At 32.0% G+C, this 12,216-nt stretch overlaps 1 protein-coding gene across 1 annotated transcript; it reads right to left on the reverse strand.

Moving 5' to 3' along the window:
* Positions 1 to 10,229: 10,229 nt before the first annotated feature.
* On the reverse strand, positions 10,230 to 11,923 carry LOC124309873 (uncharacterized). The gene is made up of 2 exons (XM_046773566.1): positions 11,774 to 11,923; positions 10,230 to 11,697 (listed from the first exon to the last, which is right to left on the reverse strand). The coding sequence occupies exon 2, from the start codon at positions 11,609 to 11,611 to the stop codon at positions 10,541 to 10,543; it is 1,071 nt and encodes a 356-aa protein (XP_046629522.1). The 5' UTR covers positions 11,612 to 11,697; positions 11,774 to 11,923; the 3' UTR covers positions 10,230 to 10,540.
* Between the last annotated feature and the right edge of the window lie 293 nt (positions 11,924 to 12,216).

Genomic DNA, 12,216 nt, shown 5'->3' on the forward strand with positions numbered 1-12,216 from the left:
TCGAAAATAACCAGGAGGAATGGAGAAAATCGCAACAAGAAGACGATACTTTGAATCAAGTGAAGTCTTGGAAAGAAGCAGAAACTCGCCCAGACTGGCAGGACATATCTTTAGCCGAGCCAGATTTGAAAATTTCTTGGGCTCAATGGGACTCTATTCTTTTAATTGATGGAATTTTATACCGAAAATGGGAATCTGCAGACTTGAAAGAAATCAGGTGGCAACTTTTGGTTCCCAGGTCACGAGTTCCAGAGATTCTTGCTTTTTATCATGATTCTCCTGCAGGCGAACATTTCGCTTCAAATAAAACTCTAGGCAGAATTCGCAACTTCTACTTTTGGCCCCGTTGCCGGATGGACGTTAAAGATTGGTGTCGAAGATGTCGAATCTGCACGGCAAAGAAAGGACCTCGAGCGAAGGGACAAAACTCTCTTTAAATTTACAACGTGGGAGCTCCACTTGAAAGGATAGCAATGGATATTCTTGGACCTCTCCCGATAACCCATTCTGGATATAAATATGCTTTGGTTATTGCTGATTATTTTACTAAGTGGCCTGAAGTGGTCCCTCTCGCTGATCAAGAAGCCTCTACTGTAGCACAGGCATTCGTTAAAGAATTTATTTGTGGACACGGAGTTCCTCTAGAACTTCATACTGATCAAGGCCGAAATTTTGAGTCAACCTTAATGAAAGAGGTTACTCAGATTTTAGGGGTTAGAAAAACTCGTACAACTCCTTTGCATCCGCAATCTGACGGCATGATAGAGCGTCTGAATCGGACTTTACTACAGTATTTGTCGTCCTTCGTAGAACAGAATCAGAGAGACTGGGACTCCTGGATCCCTTTCTTCCTCTTATCTTACAGATCTGCGATTCATGAGACGACGAAACAGACGCCAGCCCTCATGCTTACTGGAAGAAATCTTCGACTTCCGTCAGATTTAGAGAAAGGCCCTGTTCCTGTGCAAAGACAGCATCAAACAGATTATGCCTTTTTATTACAACAACGTTTAGAAGAAATTCATCACTTTGCTAGGAATAGAATTTCTATGGCTTCAGATAAATTGAAAACTCGTTATGATATACGAGCCAGAGATTTAAAATTTTATCCTGGAGATTCTGTCTGGCTCTTTCAACCTCGAAGACAGAAAGGACGATGTCCAAAGCTACAAAGAAATTGGGAAGGCCCTTACTTAGTGGTTAACCGGATAAATGATGTTGTTTATAGAATCCGAAGATCTCCTCATTCGCGTCAGAAAGTGGTTCACTTGGATCGTCTTGCTCCTTTTGAAGAGGATCAACCTGGAACAATCTCTCCAACATCAGGGACATCCTTCGAGGTTAGATCTTCAAACGAACACCCTTGACGACTGTGATCGATTTGGCCTTCTTTACAGTCGGTTATCGATTGGGAGAAGAATTTACCTTTCGGAATTCGTTTGAGTAAAACTCGACCGCTTACGATTATTATTGAAGGAAATATCGGATGCTGAAAAACAACTTTCACCAAGAGGTTTTTAGCAGATCGCCAGGTCTGTACACTTTTGGAACCTCTTGAAGAATATCGAAATGTAGCTGGAATTAATCTTTTAGATTTGATGTATCAGAACCCAGATCGTTATTGCTATTATTTTCAGCATTTCGCTCAAATGGTTATGTTAGATAGACATCTGCAGACGACTTCATTGCCTGTAAAGGTGATGGAAAGATCGATATTCAGTAGCAATTGTTTTGTAGAAGCTCGTCGAAGGTTAGGTAATTTTCGCGACTTCGAATCTCATTATTGACAAAAAATTTTGATCTTCTCATTCGCTCGTCTGAGCTCCGAGTAGATTTGATTGTTTATTTGCGAGTTTCCCCAGAAACTTCTTTTGCTCGAGTTAGTTCCCGTTCTCGTGAGGAAGAATCGAGTATTTCTTCAGAGCTACTCAGAACTATCCATGAGGTTCATGAAGATTGGCTAGTGAAACAAACCTTTTCTTCTTTATCGGCTCCTGTTTTAGTTATCAATGCAGAAGCTACGGCCGATCAAGTTTTTAAAGATTTTTGTACTTCTTTAACAAGCGTGCCGTCCGGAGAGCAACAACGATGTTTTCAATGAGAGGTTGTTTGTTCTCAAGAGATCTTTTGTTTTCCTGAAGGTTTTGTTTCCTTCTAGAAATTTCTTTTTCAGAATCGAGTTTTGTGTCGGATAGGCTTTGGTTTAAGGAATAATGTGAAAAGAGCCACGATTATTTTTCGAGGTCGATGAGCGATTGCTTGATTTTCACATTTTATTAACCTTAAGTGTTAGTTTTTGTGAGCACTTTTTCAGGTTATTTGACACAGCCTTTTCCTTCCAATCTTCCCCGATTCCTGAGGATGACTGGTGGTCTTATTTTGAAGAAGGACATGGAAATAATTCAGATAAGATCGTTTCTTTTCTTTTTGAATACATATTCAATTTATTTTATTCAAGTATTCTTCCAAATTCACTTAGTGAATTTGAATTGTTATACCATCAGTCACGTTTGTCCTTCCAAAACTCTAGGGTGTGCTGTTTCTAAAGAAGACTAGGACCAGTCACCCATCTTTTTCTCTGTTTCCTGTGTGAATTTTCAAAAAGGAATCTGCCTTTATCCCGTTTGATCCCGGAATTTTCGGTTCCTGCCGCGATGATTCCACCTGAACCTGTTTCGTTCGGACAATCTTTCATGAAGATACATGAAACTTAATAACACTTACCTTTATAAAACAAGGCACATAAATTTTTGAGATTATTTAACGCTCAACTATCTGCTCAAGGTTTTCTGTGGTTTACCTTGAGACTGTGGGCAAATGCCAGATAGTAAAAAAGGGAGTTCTTAAATTTTTAGAGCCACAGCTCCAACTCACCTTTGAGCACTGACTACTAGAATACTTTTATAATTGTTTTATCTTTCCCGAGTCGGGACGACTCTTTTCCTCGGGGGGGAGTAGTGTTACAAATGGTGAAATCACCCCTTTGCCCCCTCTTTAATGATCTAGTAGTCAGCATAGATAAAAGACGTTTATAAACCTCTTATGTCTTTAAAAAGAATAAGGTTGCTGCGCCAACCGATATTATTGTAAAAACAGTCTTGTTTCAGACTTTAAACAAGAAACACGTATATTGCATTAAAAGCATTTATCACGATATTTTTGTTCACGCCTTTGATTTGATAATAAGTAAACTCGCGGATCCATATTTTATTAACGTAACGCCTAAATCGTTACAATATTATACATTAATATAATTGAATATAAACGGAGGTAATTAGGTTGAATAATTTAATGAAACAAGGAAATAATTGATTTAAATAAATTATTTTTCTTAACGCATAATATTTATATTTTAATTAATATGTGAGCAAATGATTAAAAAATACATAGGATTTTTTGGATAATTATATTTATTTTTAACGAATTTAATTATTGTGAAAAAATTTTTTTTTTTCGAATTTTTCTTTCTTCAAAAGTAAATTCAAAATTATAATATATGTATACATATGTATATTATTATATATATATATATATATTTTTATATATATATATATATTATAATTCTGAATTTACTTTCAAAAAAAGAGAAATTCCAAAAAAAAAAAATCTTTTTTACAATAATTAAATTCATTAAAAATAAGAATAATTATTGGAAGGATCCTGTATATTTTTTAATTATTTGCTCACATATTAATTGAGATAAAAATATCATTCATTAAGGAAAATAATTCATTCAAATCAATTAGTTCCTTTTTTTACCAAATTATTTGACTTAATCATCTCTGTTTATATTCAATTATATTAATGTATAATGTATATAAAAACAAATGTATTTGTATTCAATTATATTATTGTATAATATACAAATATGGATATATATATATATATATTATGATTTTTGATTCACTTTTACGAAAAGAGAAATTTGAAAAAAAGAAAATTTTCTCACATCAATTGAATTCATTAAAAATAAATATAATTATTTGAAAAATCAAATGTATTTTTTAATTGTTTGCTCACATATTATTCAAAATATAAATATTATTCAGTGAGAAAAATAATTTATTTGAATCAATTATTTCCATATTTCAACAAATTATTTAACTTGATTACCTCCATTAATATTCAATTGTATTAATGTATAATATACATATATATACATATATATATATATATATATGTTTACAACAACGTTGTGAACGCAACTCGTTGGTCGCGCGCCTTCCAACCCACGCGAGGCAACCAGCCTCGCACACTTTCCAATCACGCGACCCAGAAGAAAGTGTGACGTCACGCACGCCGCTCACGCCACCCACGCAGCCGAGCGCGTTGCGTAATCAACGAACGTGGTCTCCCGCTGCCAAAGACCAACCGAGGCTGGAATAAGAGACGGCCGATCCGACCGATCGGCAGGACACTTCGGGTTCAACTCGTCCTGACGTACCTAACAGACGCTGACGCTTCAACGCCACGCCGTTCCAGCTCATCAACGCTACGCCGACCTTGACTGACGCTACAACGACTGTGACTGACGCTGCGACAGTTGACTGACTCTACGACAGACCGGACTACAAGACATTTGTATGACGGATCCCTTTTATCGGGCTTCGGCCAGCGAACAGACAAAGACATCTGCATCCAACCCGCCTCTGTCCCTTGGATACTACATCCAATTGACATTCCATCACGACCACTGACCAGACCACCAGCCGTACTGCTTTCTTTGTGGGATGTACGCAGAGCACGACTGACCTCTCCGAGCTATCACCGACGCATCCCAGCTCCAGTATCCCCATTTCCCGAGCCGCAGCGCTCGTTTGTGTCAACTGCCACCCAGACGACAGATAGCGAGTGGGAGTCTCCGGTGAAGACAGCTGAGAACCGCCGTCCCCCAACGCCACCCAGCTCTCCAGAGAGCCGATACACTCCGCCACCCAGGACTGTGACCGAACCCCCTCGACGACTGACATCCTCACTGAAGCCTCCACCGCATTGTTTAACCACGAAAACTATTCCATGTATCACTTGGCAACCATTACGATAACTGTATATATGTAAATAAAATAACTAATAAGTACAAATAAACTCAACACCACAAACTCATCTTTGATTTCAAGCGACTCACACCTTCCACGCGGTTCAGTCGAACTACAAGCTATCAAATAGCGAACAATATATAATAATATACATATATATACATATATATATATATATATATATATATATATATATATATATATATATATATATATATATATTATAATTTTAAATTTACTTTTGAAAAATGACAAATTTTTGAAAAAAAAATTTTTTTTACAATAATTAAATTCATTAAGAATAAATATGATTATTAAACAGATCCTGCATATTTTTTAATTATTTGCTCACATATTAATTGAAATAAAAATATTATACGATAGGAAAAATAATTTATTTCAATCCACTATTTCCTTTTTTCATTAAATTATTTGACTTGATTACCTCCATTTATATTCAAATATATTAATGTATAATATTCAAATATATACATATATATATATTATGATTTTCAATTTACTTTTAAAAAAAGAGAAATTAAAAAAAAAAATTTTTTTTACAATAATTAAATTCATTCAAAATGAATATAATTATTCAAAAATTCTATATATTTTTTGATCATTTGCTCACATATTAATTAAAATATAAATATTATCCGTTAAGAAAAATAATTCATTTGAATCAATTATTTCCTTTTTTTATTGAATTATTTGACATAATTACCTCCGTTTATATTCAATCATATTGATGTATAATATACATATATATACATATATACATATATAATAATATACATATATATATATATATATATATATATATATATATATATATATATATATATATATATATATTATAATTTTGAATTAACTTATCAAAAAGGGAAATTTTTGAAAGAAAGTTTTCTCTACAATAATTGAATTCATTAAAAATGAATATAATTTTTGTAAAGATCCTGTATATTTTTCAATTATTTGCTAACATATTAATTGAAATAAAAATATTATTCATCAGGGAAAATAATTTATTGAAACAATTATTACCTTTTTTTATAAAATCATTTGACATGATTACCTACATTTATATTCAATCATATTAATGTACAATATGTATATAAATGAATGTATTTATATTCAATTAAATCATTGTATAATACACAAATATATATACATATTTTATGATTTTTAATTTACTTTTACAAAAAAAGAAATTTGAAAAAAAAAAATTTTTTTACAATAATTGAATTCATTAAAAGTCAATATAAGTATTAAAAAAATCCTATATATTTTTCAATTATTTGCTCACATATTAATTAAAATATAAATATTAGTCATCAAGAAAATGCCATTCAATTTACTCTATGGATCGTACTGGGAACATTTTTACAATGGATTAGAACTTATTATAAGGTTTAAAGGAAATATGCAGATAGATGGATAATTATTTATTTAATTTCATATTTTTAATTCTTAAAAATTAATCATTCCTCAATTTGTGAAAAATAATTCATTCAAATTAATTTTTTTCCTATTTCATTGAATTATTCAACCTAATGACCTCCATTTATATTCAATTATATGAATGTATGATATATTATTGTATGATATATATATATTTATATATATTATAATTTTGAATTTACTTTTAAAAAAAGAGAAATTCCGACAAAATTTTTTTTACAATAAATAAAATCATTAAAAATAAGAATAATTATTGAAAAGATCCTGTATATTTTTCAATTATTTGCTCACATATTAATTGAAATAAAAATATTAGTCATTAAGGAAAATAATTCAGTCAAACCAATTATATCCTTTTTTTATCAAATTATTTGACTTAATCACCTTCGTTCATATTCAATTATATTATTGTATAATATACAAATATATACATATATATATTATGATTTTTGATTCACTTTTACGAAAAGAGAAATTTGAAAAAAAGAAAATTTTCTTACAATAATTGAATTCATTAAAAATAAATATAATTATTTAAAAAATCCTATGTATTTTTTAATCATTTGCTCACATATTAATTGAAACATAAATATTATCCGTTAAGAAAAATAATTTATTTGAATCAATTATTTCCTTGTTTCATTAAATTATTCAACCTAATTACCTCCGTCTATATTCAATTATATTAATGTATAATATATATATATATATATACATATATACATATATAATAATATACATATGGATATATATATATATATGTAAGCGACGGACAAGGAACTTTGATGGAGTGGATTTGAGATTATTAATCAACACTTGTATGATGTAGTAAACAACTGAAATATCAAATATTTGCAAGAGTTAACAAAACGATAAGTTATTTACATTAATCGCACACACTTACAAACTAACCTGAATCAATACAATTGCCGATAGCAAACCTTTGTTATGACTTTTGTATTGTCATTAGTGCTCGTAGCTCGGAGTCATCTTTCATACTGACTCTTTGCGCATGAGCCAACGCGCGGCGCTACGTAGCTTGGTAACGTACCCAAGCTTACATCCCCCCTCTCAAGACCGATGTAGCGCATCGTCAAAATAAGGAACCAGCTTGCTGGCATGAAAAATGTTTGATTCGTTTTTTCTGGCTCTACTATTTAACAAAAACATTACATCTGAAATTTTTTCTTTAATTCTAAAGGGACCTGTTCTGATTGGGTCCAATTTATCCTTATTTAGTTTATTAACGCTCTGAACATAAACTAAATCTCCTACCTTATAGTCTATTCGCTTTACATTCTTATCATAATATTCCTTATTTTGGTCGTGTATTTGTTTAGATCTTCTGAACGCTATTTCTCTGTTGCTGATTAAATTTGACAAATTGTTATCATTCAACTCATCTGGTAAAAATGACTTGTTAGAGCCTGTGAGCAAGTAATTCGGTGTGAATCCGGTTGAGCTATGAATTGTGTTGTTGTAGTCCTGTGTGCATTCTTCTGCTATCTGAGGCCATGATTTTTCTCTATGCTCATAGATTCTACATCTTATTCTGTTTACGAGAGTTTGGTTTGTTCTTTCGTTTAATCCATTAGAAAATGCACAGTCCACTGCCGTGAAAACCAGTGCTATGTTTTGTTTACTTAGATGTTGTTTGAACTGAGTTGAATTTATACCAGGGTATTGATCTGATAGAATTAATTTTATGTTTCCATTTTTCTCTATTTTCTTAATTAGATTTATGAAATCTTTTGCCATTTGAGTCTTTGAGGTTACTATGTAGGTGAATCTAGTGAAGTGGTCCACTGCCAGGTGTAAATATTTTTTTGTACTCTTATTGCCTTTAAAACCTCCTATTGTGTCTATGGAAATAATTTCGAAGGGTTCCTTTGCTGGACCAAGTTGAGATAAGGGTGCTTTGAAGCAGCCTATTCTGGATTTATTTTTAATGCAAGTTTCGCAAGATCTGCAGGTCATTTTTATGTGTTTGTACATGTTTTTAAAATAAAATTTTTGACCGAAAGTTAATATTAGTTGTTTTGTGCCTATGTGACCTTGATCTACATGCATGTCCTTGATAAGAGATTTTCCGAAATCTTCGGTGATCCAAATTTTTTCTCTTTTGTTTAATACTTTATAAATTATGTTTTCTTTTATGATGCACTTATCATCTACTCTTAATGCTTTTTGATTTTCTTTAATATCTATTAATTTTAATAAATTTGAGGTTCTAATTGCGTAGTCCAACTCTGTATCTTCTCGAGGTTCCAAAACTGGATTTCTCGATAAACAATCAGCTTCAGAATTTTCCTTACCAGGATTGTATATGATGTCAAAGTCGAGCATTGAAATATAATTTAAAATATTCACTAGTTCCATGTCACTACATTTTTTTATGTTGAAGTTTTCTAGTGGCTTATGATCCGTAAAAATAATGAACTTTTTTCCTATTAGATGGAATTGCCAATACAAAATGGCTTCTTTAATAGCCAGGGCTTCTATATAAATTGCTTTTTTTCTTTTTTGAGCATCAGTCAATTTTCTAGAAAAGAAAAATACTGATTTTAAGGAATTGTCTTTTTGTGGTTGCTTCAATATGGCTCCAACTCCTTTATTACTTGCATCTGTGAAAATAAATATTGGAGCTTCTGGATCAAATATTGCCAAAGCTGGAACTGTACATAAAAATTGTTTTGTTAAATTAAAACTATTCCTACATTCTTCAGACCAGTGGAAAGTTACATTCTTCCTTAACAAATTTCGCAAAGGATCTAGTAAGACAACATGATTTGGGATGAACTCCAAGTAAAAGTTTACTTTTCCTAAAAATTGTCTAATATGTGTTATTGATGTAGGTATAGGAAAGTTTTTGATAGCGACTAAATTATCATTTATTGGTTTAACCATATTGTTTTCAATTTCGTGCCCCAGATAGGTTATCCTTTCTTGAGCAAATTGACATTTGTTCTTGTTCAATTTAAAGCCTTGATCATGTAATATTTGCAATACTATATCTACATGTTGTAAATGTTCCTCGTATGTCTTGGAAAACACTAAAATGTCATCTATGTAATTTACGGTAAATGCATCCAATTTATTTTTTTTTATTATACCTGCTAAAACTCTTTGGAAAATGGCAGAAGCAGATTTTAAGCCGAAAGGTAAGCATTTCCATTGTAAGTGCCTATTATGTGTTACAAAGGCTAGCTTGTATCTATCCTTCGCACGTATCGGGATCGACCAAAACGCCGAATTAACGTCTAATTTTGTAAAAAACTTACAATTTCTGGCACGTACGGTAAGATCTTCTATCCTAGGGAATGGTTGACTCTCTGGAACTATAATCTTGTTTAGTTCCTTAAAGTCCATACATAAACGATTTTTTTGTTTTTTTCCTTCCTCTTTCTTGTAAGCCAAGGTTACAGGAGCTGCAAAAGGACTGCTTGACTCCTCTATTAAATCTGCATTTAATAATTCCTCTACTTGGTTTTCAATTTCTGCTTTATCTTGAAAAGAGCATTTATATGGTTTCTTTGAAATGTACCTATTTTCTGTCAACTTTACTGTGGCTTCATAACCCTTTACTGTTCCTATGTCAAATTTTGATTTTGCAAATATTTTCTCATTTTTTTGTATTATTTCATCGATTTTTTTGGCGCTCATTTTACTGAAATTACTTTTCTTGACCAATTTTGTATTTTCCTGTTTTTGAGATATCCTCAAATTTTCATCTTGGCATAACCTGAATTTTTTTATCGCATCTAATCCAATCAAAAATTCACCATCCATAGCATTTCCTTTAACAATGAAAAATTGAAAATTCTCCTCGATGTTACAAATTTTTATTCTTAAATCTACAATGCCCTCCGTTTTTGCAATCCCAGCTAAACCTTTGATGGTATCTCTCCCACTTATTATTTGTTTAATATTTTTTTTATTAGTTATGAATGTACTACTGATCAAAGAAACATTTGATCCAGAGTCGTATAAAGCTGTTGCTGGATTGCCATTTGCAAATATTTTTATTTTTATAAGTGGGAGGACTAATCGTTTTTTGATTCCTCTTGCCTAGCTAATATCTCCTGAACTTCATTATTATTTGTGACCCTGATATTTTCATTTTTAGGATTTTTACTTTGCCTATCTTTGTTATGGCATACTGTTTCCAAATGGAATCTATTTCTATATCCTAGTTTTTCGCAAATACTACATGGCCTTTTCTCATTTGAGCTTTTCTTGTTTACATTTTCATTTTTCTTATCACTTATTTTCCCAATTTGTTTTAGTTTTGACATGAGACTGTCTACACACCCGATGGACTTTCTATCTAGTTTATTTTGAATAAACTTTGGTAAACTAATCACGATCATGTTTATTTGAGTGCTTACGGATAGGCTATCATCCGCTTCTAATAATAAGCTCCTTTTCTTTAGCGCATACTCTAGTAACGATCCGCTGTAAAATTTGAAATTGTAAGCATACTCAATGTCTACCCAGGACTGCGCGGCAAAGGTGTCGATAAAAGAGTTATTCCACGCTTCCCAGTTCAATAAAGAAATCTGTTTTACCGATACGCTATACCAATCTAACGCTCCCTTCTCTAGGAACAATCTCAAAACTTCCGCGTATTTGTTTTGCGCGATACCCACTCTGTCACACTCCTGCACATATAAACGCATCCAATTACTCGCATTCATATTCTCACCATTAAACTTTTCCACTACCATGTCTTTCACGAGCGAGCTCGTTTTCCTCTCACTCGTGGCTGATGCCTCTCTGTTTCCGCTTGCCTCTTGCATTGGGGTATCCTCTTCAAGATATTCGTCATGAAAAACAACATTACCTTCCTCATCCAAGTAGATGTTTTCCAGTTCTTCAGACAACGTCAATACTACATTACGAAATTTGTTGCGTTGCTTCAGACTCTTGACTACGTTCTTCACAATAGCATTCTCGAAAAGCTTATCATGCTGAGCTCTCGTCTGCTTGTCCGCTGGAAACAAAAAACTTTCCTCTTGCCCAAGCAGCTGAATTTTTTTTACTTTCACTGCTGTACTTTTTGCTGAGTCTATGCCAGCCTCCGAGACGAAGTAAAATTTTGCTTTTTTCTCCATTGTATTGATTTGTAAGCGACAGACAAGGAACTTTGATGGAGTGGATTTGAGGTTATTAATCAACACTTGTATGATGTAGTAAACAACTGAAAGATCAAATATTTACAAGAGTTAACAAAACGATAAGTTATTTACATTAATCGCACACACTTACAAACTAACCTGAATCAATACAATTGCCGATAGCAAACCTTTGTTATGACTTTTGTATTGTCATTAGTGCTCGTAGCTCGGAGTCATCTTTCATACTGACTCTTTGCGCATGAGCCAACGCGCGGCGCTACGTAGCTTGGTAACGTACCCAAGCTTACATATATATATATATATATATATATATATATATATATATATCATGATTTTGAATTTACTTTTGAAAAAAGAGAAATTGGAAAAAAAAAAATTCTCTCACAATCGTTAAATTCATTAAAAATAAATATAATCATATAAAAATCCTATGTATTTTTTAATGATTTGCTCACATAATAATTAAATCAAAAATATTATTCGGTGAGAAAAATCATTTATTTGAATCAATTATTTTCTTATTTTATCAAATTATTTGACTTAATTACCTCCATTTATATTCAATCGTATTAATGTATAAT

The sequence above is a fragment of the Neodiprion virginianus genome, unplaced genomic scaffold (genome assembly GCF_021901495.1).
Source record: "Neodiprion virginianus isolate iyNeoVirg1 unplaced genomic scaffold, iyNeoVirg1.1 ptg000058l, whole genome shotgun sequence".
Lineage (NCBI taxonomy): Eukaryota > Metazoa > Arthropoda > Insecta > Hymenoptera > Diprionidae > Neodiprion > Neodiprion virginianus.

What these genes read in the sequence shown, in the direction of transcription:
- LOC124309873 (XM_046773566.1), bottom strand. Translation starts at nt 11,611, where the DNA reads ATGGAGAAAAAAGCAAAATTTTACTTCGTCTCGGAGGCTGGCATAGAC.